General features: G+C 40.7%; 1 protein-coding gene across 6 annotated transcripts in view; it reads left to right on the top strand.

Moving 5' to 3' along the window:
• epha6 (eph receptor A6) overlaps positions 1 to 19,910 on the top strand; it is a 617,472-nt gene that overhangs the window by 378,312 nt on the left and 219,250 nt on the right. For 5 of the 6 annotated variants that reach the window (XR_009446559.1, XM_048540624.2, XM_059650322.1 and 2 more), the window contains exon 5: positions 582 to 917. Coding sequence is in view for 5 of the 6 variants with exons in the window: in XM_048540624.2 (XP_048396581.2) it covers positions 582 to 917 (336 nt within the window). In the remaining variant the exon portion in view is untranslated. Of the gene's footprint in view, positions 1 to 581; positions 918 to 15,125; positions 15,236 to 19,910 lie in introns of those variants that run through there. The other variant, XM_059650324.1, reaches the window with a different exon arrangement.

Below are 19,910 nucleotides of genomic sequence, written 5' to 3'. Positions count from 1 at the left end.
AGGGATGGTGGGTTCTACGGGAAAGTAGAGTTAAGGCCATAATCTAATCAACAGGTGATCTAAACAACTGATGGAGCAGGATTGACTGGTCAAACACTCCTGTTCCTAATCTGCATGTTCGCATGAAATGAAGCATTTCTGCTTAAAGGCTGAAATCTCTATTGAGGGCAGATACAGCAAATGGATCATTCAACACAATCCACACAGGTGTCTTTAGTGACAACTTTTCACAGTTGTACGTTGAAGAAAGAAGAGGAAATTGTGGACTAAAGCTGCTTTCAAACTAATGCATACTTCTGTATAAAAATGTTGGATTGGTGATACACAGCCAGAAAAGGTCAAGCTTGTAACATAGTCCCAGAACTGTTTTGGCAAGTCGATATTATATCCTCGGTGTGATTTAAAGGTACAAGATGGCATGGTAGCCTCCAACTCTTGTTAGATATTATTACACAGCAGAATTCTAAAGGATCCTGAAAGCACAGAGATCGACATTTGATTGATTTAACCAACTATAATTGTTAGAAAAATGATGAAACTAGAGAGGTTTAACACTCTGTGTTCCTTTTTTCTACCCCCAGGACCTCCTTCCACTCCTCGAAATGTCATTTTCAACATTAATGACTCATCGCTAATCCTTGAGTGGAGTCCACCAGTTGATACAGGGGGACGGAAGGATCTCACCTACAATGTCATCTGTAAGATGTGTGGCTTAGGCCCTAAGAAGTGCTCACTCTGTGGAGGAGGCATGCGTTTTGTACCTCGCAACACAGGCTTGACAAATACTTCAGTAACTGTTGTTGACTTTCTTGCCCACATGAATTACACATTTGAGATTGAGTCAGTGAATGGAGTCTCCAATGAGAGCACGATTCCCAGGCAGTATGCTATTCTCACCATAATCACTAATCAAGCTGGTAAGCCGCCTTTTGTGTCTTTTTATTTGCAGCATTAGTTTGCAGACTAATGGTCACTTTGTAATGCTGTGGTTGCTCGTCTCAGAGCATGCTACACTTTGTAACAAAAGTGGCTGGGATAAGTTTCACTAGGTGCTTGAGAATTGCTTAAACCTGATGTTGTAACTATCAAAGATAGAAATTGGGACTATGTACTAACCATTCTTGTGGCAAACTGCATAATAAATAATCAAGTTGCAATGTATTATCAAAGTTCACTGCTGTGGCTACAAAAGGCAAACCTCTTTGTAGAAGCATACATTTTTATTTTGTACTTGTTTCAGGATATTTCTGATTTCTGTTAATACAACTGGATTGTAAACAAAGGGATTGATTTAAGTCAGGAGTTAACCTATCCTATCATTCTTAATGCACTTTGTTAGCCCATGACTTTTCAGGACATGGAGTTCCGGCCCATTTGCCAGAATATATTATTCAGCTTAGGTTGGACATCTCAAACTCGATTATAGGTTTAAGCACACAACATAGGCTCACAGTTCAGTGCAGTACTATGGGAGGGCTGCTTTTGAAGATGCTGACTTTTAGACAAGATATTTAAACAACGTGACTATAATGAATTCTACAGCACTACTTGAGAAAAGGCAGGAAATTCTCCCTGTTACCTAGCGCGATGTACATTTGTAATAATTACTAAATTATTTAGAAGCCTTCTTAAAAGTTATTCATGATTCAAATGTGTTCTTGATCCCAGGATTTATAGTGTGAATCATTATTTGGTCAAAAGTATTGAGCATTGCAAATGATGCTCAGTTTTTTTATCACTTCTAAACTATGTGTGAAAGAGTGCTGTGTCTACTGCTTTCTTGTCCCTTCATTCTCTTATTGGAATTATGGCATGCTTTAAGAAGAATTTTAAACTAGAGAAGTGTGGCTGATCTGGTGCTTTATTATACTAATTAGTTCTCTAATCTATGTAATCTTGATTTCACTATGTTAATTTAAAAGTGGAGAAGAACTAGGTTCCAGCTGAGACCATGTGTTGAAGCTCTGTAAGATCTGAGATGCCTTAAAGTACTCTTAATAAATCTGCTGTTGATTTGAAACTAATATCATCTCTACACTATTCTGAGAGAAATTAGATGTAAGATACTAGCAAACTGGTGAATGCATAACAAAAATTGGTGACAAGCACGGTTGAGAATAAGTTAATTTCCCAGCTCCAGAAGTACTTGCTTCTTTGTTAGAAGATTTCCTATATCATTGGATTTCAGGGTTCAAGATTTGCTCAGTCACCACAGGAATGGATAGTCTGATGCGGCGACCAGGTGTAAAAAAAACATAATACTTGTGCATTGTTTTGGAGCAGAATGCCAAAGAATAAAACAGCTCACCAAAGATGCATCTACATTTGCAGAGTAGTAACTTCTCTCAAAAAATAGTTCAAGCCAAAGAAAAGTATAATGATCAAACAATATATTTTCCATCAGAAACCCCTGATAAGTAGTGAACCTATGAAACAGTATGCAGCAGTGTTGCAGCTGTTTCCCTTTTATTTTAATTCACTTGTGGGAGGTGGGTGTTGCTGGCTGGCCAGCATTTATTGCCCATCCCTAGTTGCACTGGAGAAGGGAGTGGTGAGCTGCCTTCTGGAGCCGCTGCAATCCATTTGCTGCATGTAGACCCAAAATACCCTTAGGGAGGGAATTCCAGAATCATGACTCCATGACAATGAAGGAAAGGCGATATATTTCTATCAGGATGGTGATGGCTTAGAAGGGAACTTGCAGGTCGTAGTGTTACCGTGTATTTACTGTCTTAGTCCTTCTAGATGGAGGTGTTCATTGGTATGGAAGGTGCTGTCTGTGGACCTTTGATGAATTTCTGCAGTGCATCTTGCAGATATTTCAGAATGCTGCTACTGAGTGTTGATGGGGGATGGAGTGCATGTCTGTGGATGTTGTGCCAATCAAACCTTAAATGTCCACTTGCTTCACCACTAACACTCAGTAGCAACTGGGATGCTCCTGATACAAATTTGGTACACCAGCAAATTAGATCATTTGTTTTACCCTTGATTGTCTGAAATGAAACTACCATGTTAGATTTGTAGAGGTTACACAGCAATGCATGCTTCCACTCAGGATTGCAGATAAACTTAGATATTTGACAATGATCCCCAAAGGGCTATTTATTTTGCAATTATCAATACCCTTGTTTTCCACTTAAAGTGTTTTTGTACTTAATTTGCGACTCAGTATTAACTCTATACAATTTATGTTTATTGAGTTGTAAAATTAGACTCAAAAAATAAAGATAAAACCTATTAAGCAACTAAAAAATAATTAAGAACTACATAAATGGTATGTACAAAACAATATTGAATTCTGCAAGATCATCAAACAAATTGTATTATCACTAAACTAGACAGCAAAGAAACAGACCCTTCGGTCCAACTTGTCCGTGCTGACCAGATATCCTAAATTAATCTAGTCCCATTTGCCAGCATTGGCCCATATCCCTCGAAACTCTTCCTACTCATATACCTATCCAGATGCCTCTTAAATGTCTATTCAGCCTCTCCCTATAGCTCAAACCCTCCATCCCTGGCAACACCCTTGTAAATCTTTTCTGAATCCTTTCAAGTTTCACCATATCCTTCCTATTGCAGGGAGAGCAGAACTGCACGCGGTGTTCCACTAGCGGCCCAAGCAATGTCCTGTACAGCCGCAACATGACCTCCCAACTCCTATACTCAGTGCACTGACCAGGATTCAGGTGAGGAACAATATGACTATACAAGCCTACTGATGTAAACTATGCAGCTGGACAACAACAAAGGGGTGAAGTTCATTAGAATCACTAAGTTATACAAAGGAAGTATAGGCAGAGGATGGGTTCTCTTGACATATTGGAACAGCACTGCTTCAAGGTGCACAGGTTGTTATATCAGCTGGTGGAAGATATCTGCAGAGTGATTAGCAGAAGCCAGACTGTGGCTGTCAAAATCAACATAGTCTTCAATGCTTTTGCTACCAAATCTCACTAGGGTTATTCCAAAGACATTTGCAGAACCTCCCAGTTAGTAGCCCACAGACATGACTGTGACTTGTTTGATTCAGCCAGTGAATCTGACTGCCTTCTCAAAGATACCGTTTGCAATCAGTTGGCAATCCCTGCATCCTGGACTAAACAAGAGTGATTCAAGTGTCCCGTCAGATCTAGAAGCGCCCTTTAGTATACACTAAACAGAATCTCTGAAAGGTCGTTGCGTGTTGCTTGCTGGACACAACATTGTGTGTAAATGAGATTTGAACTGGCAAAAACAGAAGGAAAATGCAGAGTGCTGATGGTGCACAGACAATTTATTTAAGGAGGAGAATGAAGACATCATGACGTAATGTTGCATGAGCTGGGAAGGCAAGGATACTGTTGCATCTTCCATTATCAACTTCCTTGCTGTTGCCATTGATTAATACCTAAAGCCATATAAATACTATGGCTACAAGACCAGATGAGAGGTTGGCAATTCTAAGATTAATTACTCACCTGCTGAATCTGTAAAACATGTCCACCATCTACAAGGCACAAATCAGGAGTGAGATGGAATACTCCCCACTTTCCTGAATAGGTGGGACTCCCAATAAGACTCAAGATGCTTCGCACTATCCGAGATAAAGTATTCTCCTCGATCAGCTCCACAGCAAATTAAACATGCACTTCCTTCAACAATAATGCATAGAGGCAGCATGTAAAACATGCAAGATACACTGTGACAACTTCTTCAATGGCATCATCCAAACTAACAGCCTCGAACACCAAGAAGAACATGGGCAGCAGAGACATGACTTGCACGTTTTCCTCCAAACCACACACCAACATGACTTGGAACTTTATAATCATTGCTTCTCAGTCACTGGCTCAAAATCCTGGACCTCCCTTCTTAACATCTCGATCAAAGGACTACAGCAGTACAAGGAGGCAGCTTACCCTCATCATCTTGACGGAAATTAGGAATGGATGACAAATGCTGACCTTGCCAATGAAGCTCAAATTCCATACTGCGCCCATGTACCGTGTCAGAATCACATGCAGCAGCCACTCTTCAAGTTGCCCCCAATGGCACAGACATAAAGCAATCCCACAAACAGCCCTTGGACACAATCAAAGGGGTCCAAGACTTTAACATAACATTGAAGTTCATTTATTCTTGACCAGAGTTATTTATATTCCCACAAAAGTGTTCCTCCAATATCAGAATACACCCATCTCTGCACGTACTTGCTACTTTTAAATGTAACATTCAACCAGTTCATAGCAAGGTAAAAGGCAGGAGCAGGAGTAGGCCCTTTAAACCTTCGAACCTGCTCTGCCATTCAATATGATCACAGCTGATCATCAAACTTAATATACTAATCCTGCCTGAACCCCCTCCCCAACTATTGATTCACTAGCACAAGAACTGTATCTACATCCTTCTCAAAATGTTTTGGCCTCAACCACTTTCTGTGTTGTAAATTCTCACTACACTCTGGGTGAAGAAATTTCTCCCCTTCTCAGTCCTTAAAAGTTTACCCCTCATCCTTAGACTATGACTCTTAGTTCTAGACTTTCCCACCATCAGGAGCATCTTTCCTGCATCTATCGGCTAAAATTTAATTGGTTCTATGAAATCCCTCGTCATTCTTCTAAACTCCAGTTAACACTATTATAATTGATTCACTCTCTCGACAAACATCAGTCCTGTCATTCCTAGGAATCAATTTGATAATTCTTCACTGCACTCTGTGTACAGCAGGAATATCCTTCCTCAGATAAGAAGACCAAGACTGCGTACAGTATTCTAGGTGTGGCTCCACCAATGCCCTGTATAATTGCAGCAAGGCACCCTTGTTCGTATATTTAGATCTTCTTACGATGGAGGCTAATATATGGTTTGCCTTCTTTGCTGCCTGCTGCACCTGCACACTTCCTTTCTTAAGGCGGTAGTTAAGCTCCATCGAATGCCTCAGAAATTTTATCAAGTGGATTCAATAGATTAAAGGAAAAAAACTGGGCAGTTTATACAACTGCTGCTGTTTTGTTTCCACTTGCTTTTTGCTTTTGATAAAAATTTGACTTAGTGTCATTAGGTGTGTATTCATAGGTAATTCCATAATGTAAAGCAGATATAATAAATTTTAAAAAAAGAAACTGAGGCCCACATGTCATGAGTTCCCTTGGAAGCTCCTTGCAGTTTAACTGCTCCCATGTGGAACTCTGTCAATGTATTCTTAAAATATCTGTGTATTCCAGCCACCAAATAATCACTCTTTACCCATTGATCTACCTTCCTAAAGACCTCCAGTGGATTTGAAAGGTGTGGCTTATTGTGATGCAGCACACCAGTGATCATCATATATCTGACAGCACTTGAAGCTGCTCTCAAATAATTCCCTATTACTAATGTTCAAGAAAATTCATGGTATTTTTAAAAAATCAGAATTCCCAATTGTTACTATCAACCCTTGATAGATCATGTATTTGTAAATTTCTCAACCATTGCTTCATGTATTTAAACAATTACAGTTGCAAGAATTGTGTATTTTTTACACTCATCTGAAATATTTTGTTTGAGAATTTCTTTTATAGCATTCATTAGTTAGTCTGCTCATTAATGGTTCCTTGTTGTAATATAAGTAATCATAGATATTTGACAATGATCCACAAAGGGCTATTCATTTTGCAATTATTAATACCCTTGTTTTCCACTTAAAGTGTTTTTGTACGTAATTTGCGACTCAGTATTAGCTCTATACAATTTATATTTATTGAGTTGTAGAATTAGACTCAAAGAATAAAGACAAAACCTATTAAGCAACTAAAAAAAATTAAGAGCTACATAAACGCTATGTATAAAACAATATTGAATTCTGCAAGATCATCAAACAAATCATATTATCACTAAACTATTAATCCGGACACCCAGGAAATGTTATGAGGGCCTGCATTCAAATTTCACTATGCCAGATAGTGGAATTTGACTTCAATAAAAATCTGGAATGAAGAGTCTAATATGACCATAGATCCATCTGGTTCACCAATGCCATTTAGGGAAGGTAATCTGCCATTGTTACCCAGACTGACCCACAAGGAACTCCAGACCCACAGCAATATGGTTGACTTTCAGATGCCCTGTGGGCCTGGCCAGCAGCATTAACATCCTGTGAATTAATACAAAAAAAATCAAAAGAAAGATTTTAAATGGATTCATATAACTGGTTCTGATTTGCATTTCTTTACAATTAGTGAAGTTTGGAGTTGTTTAGGATTCAGTGCATTTATATTTAAATGATGACATACAGACCAACTCAACACCAAAGCAAGTCCCAATAGATGGAAATACTACTTGCAAATTTTATTTTTTGTGCTAGTGGCTAGAAGTACACATTTAACTTCCACATTGATCAATGAATATGAGTATTTATGGTTTCTTTTTGGTCTGATCCTGGTTTGCCATTTGGTATGTTGTCATCATCTTGCTTGTGGCAATAAATACTCTGCAGAGAAGATTTGAATTCTTTCTGAACTTAGTGTACCCCACTTTAGCCATTTTAAATTAACATTGCTGAAAAATGCAGGACATTTTTGAAGATTTTTGTAATCCACTCATCAGGACAGAATTATGAGAATGCTAAGTCGAAATAGGCATAATTTATACTGCGTAAGAAGAAGGTGCTGATTGGTTGGTGTATGGTTTGTTGTTGGTAGAGGCTATGTCATGGAGAATGTGACAGGGAAAAGTTAACTGCTAAACTTCTGTTTAAATTCAAATCACGCAGGTTGATTGTGATTGACAAAAGCATTACAATGGAGAATGTATCAGGGGATTGAGCCTGGTTATCCCTTCAATTCTGTCCTGATGAGTGTCAGATGAAAAGTTTCAGCAGTACATTCCTTTGCTGAGCAATACTCCAGTTCAATATCAACAAGTCACAATTTTAGATTGAAGTAAAAGTGAAGCAAATGAAAACAGAAATTACTGGAGAAACTCAGCAGGTTCACCAGCATCTGTAGAAAGAAAACAAAGGTAACGTTTTGAGTCCAGTGACCATTCTTCATTACAGTTCTGAGTTTCTTTTGCTGAATTTCTCTAGCAATTTCTGTTTTTATTCATTTCAGATCTCTAGCATCTACAGTTCCTTGTTTTATTGAAGTAAATTCGTTCAAATGGTAAAATTCTTGCCTTCTGCAATCAAGCATTATTAATGCAAACCCTCATTGGAGGATCACTGCACATTAATGAGGCTGATACTTCAGTACAACATTGAGGGAGGGCTACATTGTTTGGCATGACAGTTTTGATCAGACATAATACAAATTCTGCTTGTTTCTTCTAATGTTTCCTCTGGACATTAAAGCAAACATTTTTCAAAGAGGAACATTGACATCTGGCACTAACCTCATTAAAACCAACTTCACACCAAAACATATTAACTGATCACATTTACAATCCGACCCCACCACCCAAGATATTTTTTCCATCCCCTCCCCTGTCAGCTTTCCGGAGAGACCACTCTCTCCGTGACTCCCTTGTTCGCTCCACACTGCCCTCCAACCCCACCACACCCGGCACCTTCCCCTGCAACCACAGGAAATGCTACACTTGTCCCCACACCTCCTCCCTCACCCCCATCCCAGGCCCCAAGATGACATTCCACATTAAGCAGAGGTTCACCTGCACATCTGCCAATGTGGTATACTGCATCCACTGTACCCGGTGCGGCTTCCTCTACATTGGGGAAACCAAGCGGAGGCTTGGGGACCGCTTTGCAGAACACCTCCGCTCAGTTCGCAACAAACAACTGCACCTCCCAGTCGCAAACCATTTCCACTCCCCCTCCCATTCTCTTGATGACATGTCCATCATGGGCCTCCTGCAGTGCCACAATGATGCCACCCGAAGGTTGCAGGAACAGGAACTCATATTCCGCCTGGGAACCCTGCAGCCATATGGTATCAATGTGGACTTCACCAGTTTCAAAATCTCCCCTTCCCCTACTGCATCCCTAAACCAGCCCAGTTCGTCCCCTCCCCCCACTGCACCACACAACCAGCCCAGTTCTTCCCCCCCACCCACTGCATCCCAAAACCAGTCCAACCTGTCTCTGCCTCCCTAACCGGTTCTTCCTCTCACCCATCCCTTCCTCCCACCCCAAGCCGCACCCCCAGCTACCTATTAACCTCATCCCACCTCCTTGACCTGTCCGTCTTCCCTGGACTGACCTATCCCCTCCCTACCTCCCCACCTACACTCTCTCCACCTATCTTCTTTACTCTCCATCTTCGGTCCACCTCACCCTCTCTCCCTATTTATTCCAGTTCCCTCTCCCCATCCCCCTCTCTGATGAAGGGTCTAGGCTCGAAACATCAGCTTTTGTGCTCCTGAGATGCTGCTTGGCCTGCTGTGTTCATCCAGCCTCACATTTTATTAACTGATCATTGTTCTTTGTTGAATTTTACTGTGTGCTGAACGTCTGCTCTATTTGTCTATGTAACAACAATGATATGATGAAAATCTGTATAATCAACCTATCTGTTTATACTTTATGCCCATAAAATGATGTGCAGAGAGGCAGAATGCTTCCTTCAGTGCCCAAAATATTTTCTTGATTTTGAGGTCTATTTCTCAAACAGCATGACAAGTAATGTTTATGTCTATTCACATTAAGTCATGATGATATGCCTGTTTATAAAGAGGCTTAGGTTTACACCTAGTAATGGATGCTGTGCTTTTCTGCTGCTGTGGTTGATTTGTGATTCTGTAATGCTACAAGCGTCAAACCAAAGGAGCTCTAGGTCAATCATAGTTTAATTTTTTTTGGTGACAAAACTGAAGAGAGTGGAGAAAATGTGCGTATTTTTCACTGAAGCTCACCCAGCAGCAACTATCTGAATTTAATATTATTTTGTAAAGTTTATGTGCAATATGTGGATTGTGCTGGATAAAGCTTCACCCCTGTATTAATGTGAGTGTTCACCCTCATTGAACTGAGTAAGAGCTTGCTGCTGCAAGTAGCTATTGTCCACTGATTTGGTATTCTTTTACTGGTTGCCTCTTTCTAAACAACTACATAGAGTGATACTCATTGCTCAATTTCAGCATCAGAAAGTTAAGAACATTAGAGACAATAGACATTCAACTGTTTCTTTCCTAAAAGACATCTTTATTACACCTTTAGATTAGGCACAATATTAACTGATTGTAATGTGTTGTTCAAAGTATCTAATTCTATGCAATTAGTTAGATTTCATTTTTCTTCATTGTTAATGATATCTCAGATGTTCTCTTAATAGATATGAATGGGGTATTCATTTCTTTCATTTTTTTAGCAAGTTAATTTTTCTGAGACACTGATTTGTAAGTCTAATCAAATGAATAATCACATTGACTAACAATTCGGAGAAAGTATGCTGTCCTTGAGACAGGGTTGTAATCTTAATTCTGTAAGCTACAATCGGTGTGATACAAATTATTTCATTCTGAAAAATAATTAATAATCATAGCCGACTGTATTTAATCATATTTAAATCAAATTGACTGAAGACTGGTATCTGATTGTGGGAACCAGAAAGTTGTCAAGAGTTGACAGTTGGTACTTCTGCTTGAAGGTCAATTCAAGGGCTGTTATGTTTATGTATTCATATCCTGGACTGTCCCACATTGGCAATGGGCAAGATGATATATCTTTTGCCTTCCGTTGTTACATAATCGCTCACCTCCATTTAAGAATGAAACCAGTTGGATCATCTGGCATCAACCAGGCCATCAGAAATGACAATGACAGTCTCAGTTCTGTCAACCTGGGTAACTCTTCTGTACCAAAATCTTGGGGCTAGTGCCAAAATCAGGAAGGATGTCTCACAGACTAGTCAGGCAACAGCTTATGTATTCATACTCATTGAATCTGTCTTCCTGGTCTAACCTGAAGAGTCTTGTTGAGTAAACAACATGACATTTATTGCATTTAAAGCAACTGTTTTTAGACTACATGGATGTGGCCTACATTATTACAGAGATTATTGGAAGCGCACTCACTCCAGATCTGTCTCCATGCAGCTCCTTCTTTACTCTGAACAACTCCCTCCGATAATATCGCATTTGGTCATGGGAGTAGTCCCAAAACCAAGTTAATCTGGTGATCTGACCAATCCTCAAGGACTGCATGAGTCAAAACAATACTTTTTTAAAAATGTCTGCATTCCAATCAGACAAACCTACCATGGCATGAGGTAGGGATGAAAGAATAAAACTTAGAGGACCACAAAGAAAAACCTGCACCTCCTGAGTGGAGAGCTGGGAAATATTACCAACCAAGTCTTTTAAAGCAGGTAGGTGTTCAGTGAATTGAGTATGGGATACTGGTCTAACAGAGAATATTTTCAGGAGGCAGGGAGAAAGCATAAGTCATGATGAGATTTGGGAGAACCTCCATTACAGCCACAAGAGATGAAGGAGATCTGCAAAACTTGTATATTTCTTAAGATACAAAAAAGCAAAAGACTAGCTGATGCGGTGAGTAGGATAGATACCAGATACTAAGATTCATTGCCAATACTGTAGAGCAAAGAAACCTCACAGACCTTTACAGTGCTGAGCTTTTAAAACCTATTGCTAGTAATACTGCAGACCAAAGCTGTGCCAAAGCAGGACACAGCCATTAAAAGTAAAACACTGAAAAAATACCCACAAAAAGAGATAGAAGATATAGGACAGTCACAAAGTTTTCTGAGGGGAAACTGATGACCTTGGACAGTCACAAAGTTTTCTGAGGGGAAACTGATGACCTGAACTAAATATTTCGGCTTGCAGACATATATATCAATAGAAATCTCCCAAATGTGAAGTTATAAACAAAAGCAAGTGTTATAGTATTGTCAGATAGATTCCTTGGTTGACAAAAAACTGTTTTACAACTGGCTCAGGTTAAGCTACATGGTCTATGGTGGTTGCATTTAATTTTAAAAGATACAAGCAACTTTTCAGAAATAAGGAAAATGGATGCTAGAAACTCCTCATGTACTTCATAAGCAAGAAACCTGTGTCCTGAGTAGGAGGGTGCATATTGAAATCAATCTCATTCACATGGTAGAAGAGGTTAAGCAACAGAGGCTTAAAAGATACTTTTGAAAAGAAATATCCTAATTAATTCAAAAGTTAGTAGGGTTAAAAAAAATACAGTCTCAAACTGAAGTAACGTGCCTTTATAAATGCAGGAAGATATCACAACTGATAATGAAAAAACTGGAATACAATTAGAGGAGATGATATGAGCGTTTCCATACTCATAGAACCAACACAATATTGTTCAAGCATGGTCCTAGTAACAGGCCCATTGGATTGGTTCATGTTTGTGTTGGCCACTTGCAACTCAGTGAGGTAGTGAAAGAAATCCATCCAATGTCCATGACTGAGAGACTAACTTAACTGTCCAAGAGCAGAGTTCTAATGAAATGCAGTGCAAATAGCAGCACTCAGCAAGTTTTTTATTGGGTGAGCAATCAAAATTTCTTGCAACTTTGATAACTCAATTTGCAAGATTTTGTTTTAATGGTATTGCTGTTTGACATTAGATCAGCAGCAGAGATTTTCCAAAGTGCATAGCTGAACATCACAGAGTCATAAGCCACATATATGATATACTCGTCCATGGCAAAACAGTGGTAGAGCATGATCTGAGATTGTGCACAGTGGTAAAATGTTTACAAGAGGAGAATCTCACATTTGATTTAAGTGTGAATTCTCCAAAAAATCAATTTATTTCTAAGCACATATTGTCAACAATGAGCGTATAATGATGGATCCTCAGAAGACTAAAGTCTATTCCAAAATTTTGTCCACCAAAGTCTATCCAGGGTCTTTAAAATTTCTTAGTTGTGATGAATCAATGGTAAAATGTTTGTCTAATTCAGTAACCATTATTGGTCCCTGGAGTCTTCAGCCACTTTGTAACCAGTTCTGCATTTCAGCATATCGCAAGATCACTGCAGGGGCTACTACTGTCTAATGGGGAAGCTGAAAAATGGAGTCAGATTTGTTAAATAATTTGAGGAAGAGTTCCAACTTCTACACAGTAGTGTTGAGTTATGGGTCCACTTCCACTCCAGTGTAATGTCACATCTTCAGAGTTACCGATGAGCAGTGGCTGAAGACTCCGACCTCCCCATCCTGCTTCAGTAATTGGTTCTAAATTATAAGCCTTCATAATTACAAATATTACAGGACAAAGAGTAATTCCATCCCCACATAGCATATATGTTATGAAATGAAGAATCTATGCGATAATATGGGATTGGAGCAGAAAATATACGTTCAACCAGTGATATGAAACATTGGCAATCATATATCAATCCTGGTGTCAAAGGAGCCTTGATGAATCTTGTCAATGGTATACATTGCTGCTTCTGTGCTTCAGTGATGGAGGGAGTGAAATTTGACAGTGGTGGAAAGGGTGCCAATAATACCATCCTTGCATACGTGGCCTTGGGTGGCGTTAAGTTTCTTGATTGTCCTTGGAGTTGCATTCATCGTCCAGGCAAGTGACAAGTACTCCTTCACAGTCCTGACTTGTGCCTTATAAGTAGGGACAGACCTCAGTAGTTGCACAATCATAAGCAAAACATTCAAGCTGAAGTTCAACATCATTAGTACACATTTGGTTCACTGAATTGATTTGCAAGTAGTGTTGAAAATTGGGAGTGGGGGGTAAAGAAATCACAGAAGTGAGATGCATGAATAAAATGGAGGGTAATGTGACTGTCTCAGATCCAGCTGAAACAGCGCTATATGGAGCACATGGTCAAGTGGTTTGATCAGCCTGTGCTAAAGGTGCTGAGGTTGACCATGGGAGCAGTTGGAATGCTACACTTGGTTTGAATGTCGTTGACCACACAAGAATTTTGCTGATTGGTGACATCCAGTGAGCCTAATTAGAAGCTGTGGACCCTGATGTGTCGTGCCACCTATGTAGATCACCCAACAGTGTTCACTAATACAAAACTTAAATACCAAAAGTTCGTTAAATTGCGAATAAAACAGAAAATGCTGGAAAGACTGAGCAAGTATGGCATTATTTGTGGAGACAGAAGTCAAGTGAATGTTTCAACTCAATTATCTTTCTTTAAACCTGGAAAAAATAGAAATGGAACAAGTCCTCAGGTAACTATGAGACAAGAAAAGGGATAGGAGTGGCATTGGATAAAGAATGAGGGAAAAGATATATATGGTAGAGTGGAGGCCAGAAAAATTAAATGACAAGAAGGATGATGAAAAGCCAAAGATGATTATTGTGGGAAAAGTGGAAAAACAACACATTATTTGAGAAGAGGAGCAAATGTGAAATAACAAAATCATCAAAAATAACAACTGTCCAAAATAGTGGTTAGAATCATGAGGGGCATGGATAGGACGAATAGCCAAGGCCCTATCTCCAGGGTAGAGGAGTCCAAAATTAGAGGACAGAGTATTAAGAAGAGATAGGCAAGACCTAAAAGGAACCTAAAAAACAACTTTGTCATGTAGATGATGGTGCGTGTATGGAATGAGCTGTCAGAGGAAGTGGTGGAGGCTGGTACAGTTACAACATTTAAAAAGGTGTCTGGATGGGTATGTGAATAGAAAGAGTTCAGAGGGATATGGGCCAAATGGTGGCACTTGGGACTAGATTAATTTAGGATTTCTGGTCAGCATTGACAGTTCGAACATGACAGTTTGTTTCTGTGCTATACAACTCTATGATTGTAAATGTAACAATCATAAATATTTAAACTTTAGAACATAACGTTGTAGTATATCCATCAAATAATGAATTGCTGCTCATCAAGCTTACATTCAGCTTCTCAGGAACAGTGTGGGAAGCTAAGGACAGAGATATCAGACTGTGAGCGGGATGGAGAATTGATTACACATTGCAGATTGAACAGAGGTGTTCCGTAAAGTGGTCTGTTCTACATTTAATTTCTACAAAGCAAAGGCCATGCACCATACTAAATTGCTTTGTACCAACAGCCTTTTTGCCTAGTAAGCTCACCCTGTTAGCCACCCTATGGTGTCATGCTCTGTTTTCTAATTACCCCTCCCCTCTTCCCCCTTTTCCTGCTTCTTTACTTACTGAATACCTGTTACATCTCAAACAATTTTTAATTCTTAAATAATTCTGTTTCTCACCACAGATGCTGTTAGACCTGCTGAATATCTTTGGTTTCTATAGCAAGTTCACATTGAAAACTGAACACATTTGAGCCTGCTGTCAGGGTGGTCTGGGAGCCTATATGTATAAATGTGATTTGTAAACAGAAATGACTGCCAACTGTGTAACTTCTGAAAGAGCAAAGATCTGCCATCTGTATCAATAGCTTACGTAATAAAGTGTAATGCCTTAGTCTTCTTTAATTTTAGACTTATGATAAGTAGGAAGAACAATTTCAGTGATAAAGCTGTGCTCCGAAACTGGCATGTTTAAAATAATTTCCATAAAACCTGGGCTCAACCTTCCTTAATTGAAATGATAAGCAGTGACATTTATAACACCTTTGCCACCTCAGCTGTTCATAAGAAATTTTTCCTTCAACATTCTTCAATTATTGCATTATATCATTAAAGCAAAAAGTAATTTCAAAATTAATAAAGAAACAGTTATAACTGTTCTGTTAATTAGATTAAATCCATACTATAAATAAAGGAAAATTCCTTCAGGCTCTTGTCAGAAATGTCCACTGAAGTCAGGTTTGATCTTAAAAGTGTGTTGTGTTTGTCAGTTGGTTGCCTGAGCCTAGAAGATGCTCTGCTGCTAACCTTTATATTCCAACAATAGGGAGTTATTTTTAATCATAACTGCCAGCAATTTGTGACTACCTTACCTTCATTACTCCAAGGTCAGTATTGTTTGGATGCTGTAGGGAATATAGAAACCCCACAGCTCTGATTTCATGAGGGCCTTGGTGTCTGAAATGACTCTGTGTGTAGTGTGCATTTTGACTGTAATGACTTAAAGGTTAACGAGTGAGATGTCTCAGGATAAGCTGCATTAGACAAGAAAATTGCAGCCAGGAACATTCCCAGCATTACATTTTAAAGCATTGATTACTTGTGATGGAAAGTAGCTAGAATTGTTATGACTTAGTAAGGTTAAATCACATGGAATTGAACAGAAGCGAGCCAATTGGATATAAAATTGGCTTGAAGATAGGAGACAGAGGGTGGTGGTATAGTTTTGCTTTTCGGACTGGAATTATGCTACCAGCCATGTGCCATAGAGATTGGTGACGGGTCCACTTCTTTTCATCATTTATATAAATGATTTGGATGAGAATATAGGAGGCATGGTTAGTACATTTGCCGTCAACACCAACATTGGAGGTGTAGTGGACAAGAAGAAGATTACCTCAGAGTACAATGGGATCTAGATCAGATGAATCAAGGAGTGGCAGATGCAGTTTAATTTAAATAAATGTGAAGTACTGCATCTTGGTAGGGCAAACCAGGGCAGGTCTTATACACTTAATGGTGAGACTCTGAGGAGTATGGCCTAACAAAGACACCCAGGGATACAGGTGCGTTGTTCATTGAAAGTGGAGTCATAAGTAGACAAAGGGATGGTTGGTACAGTTGCCTTTATTGGTCAGAACGTTGGTCAGAGTATAAGAGTTGAGATGTCATGCTTCAGCTGTACAGGACACTGGTGAGGCCATTTTTGAAATACTGTGTATAATTCTGGTCGCCTTTCTATCGCAAAGATGTTGTTAAACTTGAGAGGGTACAGAGAAGATTTACAAAGGTGTTGCTGGGACTGGAGGGGTTGAGTTATAGGGAAAGGCTGAATAGGCTAAGACTTTTCTTCCTGGAGCTTTGGAAGCTGTGGGTTGACTGTATAGAGATTTTTAAAATTATGAGGGACATGAATAGGGTGAATAGCAGAGGTCATTTCCCTAGGGTGGGGCACCCTATGTCCAAACCTTGAGACCATAGGTTTAAGGTGGGAGGGGAATGGTTTAAAAGTCCTTAACGGGTGACTTTTTCAAGAAGAGGGTGGTGCGTGTATGGATTGAGCTTCCAGAGGAAGTGATGAAGTTGTGTACAATTACAATGTTGAAATAGCTTCTGGATGGGTACATGATTACAAAGGATTGAGAGGAATATGAGTTAGATGCCGGCAGATGGGACTAGGTCAGATTAGAATGCCTGGTCAGCTCTGACAATTTGGACCAAAAGGTTGGTTTCAGGCTGCATGAATCTATGATTCTAAATATTTCCTGTCGCATGTAATATGTAACTATGTTATTTTTCATTCGTTTAGAGGACATGGGCTTTGCTGAATGGGCCAGCATTTATTTCCCATCCATGATTGCCCTGGAGAAGGTGGTGATAGACTGTATCTTGACTACTGCAATCCATTTGGTGTAGGTGTACCTACAGTACTCTTAGGGAATGAATCAAGGATTTTAACCAACGACAGTGTAGGAACAGTGATACTTTTCCATGACAGAATGGCTAGTGGCTTGAAGAGGAATTTGCTGTTCCAATGTATCTGCTGCCTTTTTCCTTCTAGATGTTAGTGGTCATAGGTTTGAAAGTGTTGTCTAAGGTACTTTGGTGAATTTCAGTATTATATTTTGGTGACAGCCGCATTACCACTGCTGTAAAATTGGCAGTGAAGAGTGTGGATGTTGGAAGTGGTAGATGTGTTACCAATCAAGTACACTGTTTCCTCTTGGGTGGTGTCAAGCTTCCTGAGTGTTGTTACAGCTGCCTTCATCTAGTGATTATTTATCTTTTGCTAGGGCTTTATAGTAACCTAAATATTGTTCCTTTTTGAAGAAAATAGTGACCATAACTTTGAAAGTTCACATTACAACATGGCAGCAAATATAGTGATAAAATATACTTTGCGAGTTACTTTTGAGAATTTACTTAAAAACTGCTTAAAGCACTATTAAGCTAATAATTTATGATTGAAAGTACGTACAACAATAATAAAATTATCATAACATTGTTTCCAAATTAAATACTTTGGCCTCAATTTTAACATGAAACTAAAGTGAGTCAGCACTAAGGCCGTGGTTATAATTGTAATTAGGACCAGAAATTATAAACAGGCTCCTATTTGCATATTCAATGAAGGACCTCATTGCCATTCCCTCAGAAAAAAAGGCAAACATTAAAAACTTGAGGGGTCTGTGTGGAGTTCAGTGCATAAATCACACATCTGATTTATACTGTTGATTGATCTTCAATGCACAATGTCTCCTTTGACAGCACCTTCTCCTGCAATTTACAACACATAGAAGGACAAGGACAGCAGAGGCACGGAAACACCACCAGCTGGAAGCTTCCTTCCAACTTGACATCCTTACTTGGAGCAATATTGCTGTTCCTTCACTGTCACCAGATCAAAATCCTGGAACTTCCCTCCTAGTACCATTATGTGTGTATCTAGAGCCTCACACCAATCCAGTGGATGGCAGTGGTTCACGAAATGGCTCACCGCCACCTTCTCAAAGGCAATCCAGCTCATTCCTACTTTCTCTAGTACGGTTTGCAATGGTCAAAAGATGATGGCCTAACCAGCAACACTTACACCACATGAACATCTCCACCCCTCTCACCCACTCCAACCTCTCCCCCGCAGAACAGGCACCCCTCCGCTCCCTCCGCTCCAACCCCAACCTCACCATCAAACCCGCAGACAAGGGTGGCGCAGTGGTAGTATGGCGCACTGACCTCTACATCGCCGAGGCCAGACGCCAACTCTCCGACACCACCTCCTACCACCTTCTCGATCATGACCCCACACCCGAGCACCAAACCATCATCTCCAACACCATTCACGACCTCATCACCTCAGGGGACCTCCCACCCACAGCCTCCAACCTCATTGTTCCCCAACCCCGCACGGCCCGTTTCTATCTCCTTCCCAAAATCCACAAACCTGCCTGCCCTGGTCGACCCATCGTCTCAGCCTGCTCCTGCCCCACCGAACTCATCTCCACCTATCTGGACTCCATTTTCTCCCCTTTGGTCCAGGAAATCCCCACCTACGTCCGTGACACCACCCACGCCCTCCACCTCCTCCAGGACTTCCAATTCCCTGGCCCCCAACACCTCATATTCACCATGGACGTCCAGTCCCTGTACACCTGCATTCCGCATGGAGATGGCCTCAAGGCTCTCCGCTTCTTCCTGTCCCGCAGGCCCGACCAGGCCCCCTCCACCGACACTCTCATCAGCCTAGCTGAACTCGTCCTCACACTCAACAACTTCTCTTTTGACTCCTCCCACTTCCTACAGACTAAGGAGGTGGCCATGGGCACCCGCATGGGTCCCAGCTATGCCTGCCTCTTTGTAGGTTACGTGGAACAGTCCCTCTTCCGCACCTACACAGGCCCCAAACCCCACCTCTTCCTCCGGTAATAAAATGTGAGGCTGGATGAACACAGCAGGCCAAGCAGCATCTCAGGAGCACAAAAGCTGACGTTTCGGGCCTAGACCCTTCATCAGAGAGGGGGATGGGGGGAGGGAACTGGAATAAATAGGGAGAGAGGGGGAGGCGGACCGAAGATGGAGAGCAAAGAAGATAGGTGGAGAGGGTGTAGGTGGGGAGGTAGGGAGGGGATAGGTCAGTCCAGGGAAGACGGACAGGTCAAGGAGGTGGGATGAGGTTAGTAGGTAGCTGGGGGTGCGGCTGGGGGTGGGAGGAAGGGATGGGTGAGAGGAAGAACCGGTTAGGGAGGCAGAGACAGGTTGGACTGGTTTTGGGATGCAGTGGGTGGGGGGGAAGAGCTGGGCTGGTTGTGTGGTGCAGTGGGGGGAGGGGATGAACTGGGCTGGTTTAGGGATGCAGTGGGGGAAGGGGAGATTTTGAAACTGGTGAAGTCCACATTGATACCATATGGCTGCAGGGTTCCCAGGCGGAATATGAGTTGCTGTTCCTGCAACCTTCGGGTGGCATCATTGTGGCA

This window comes from Stegostoma tigrinum, chromosome 12 (genome assembly GCF_030684315.1).
Source record: "Stegostoma tigrinum isolate sSteTig4 chromosome 12, sSteTig4.hap1, whole genome shotgun sequence".
Classification (NCBI taxonomy): domain Eukaryota; kingdom Metazoa; phylum Chordata; class Chondrichthyes; order Orectolobiformes; family Stegostomatidae; genus Stegostoma; species Stegostoma tigrinum.
The sequence above is the reverse complement of the archived record's forward strand: the minus strand, read 5'-3'. Positions and strand labels throughout refer to the sequence as shown.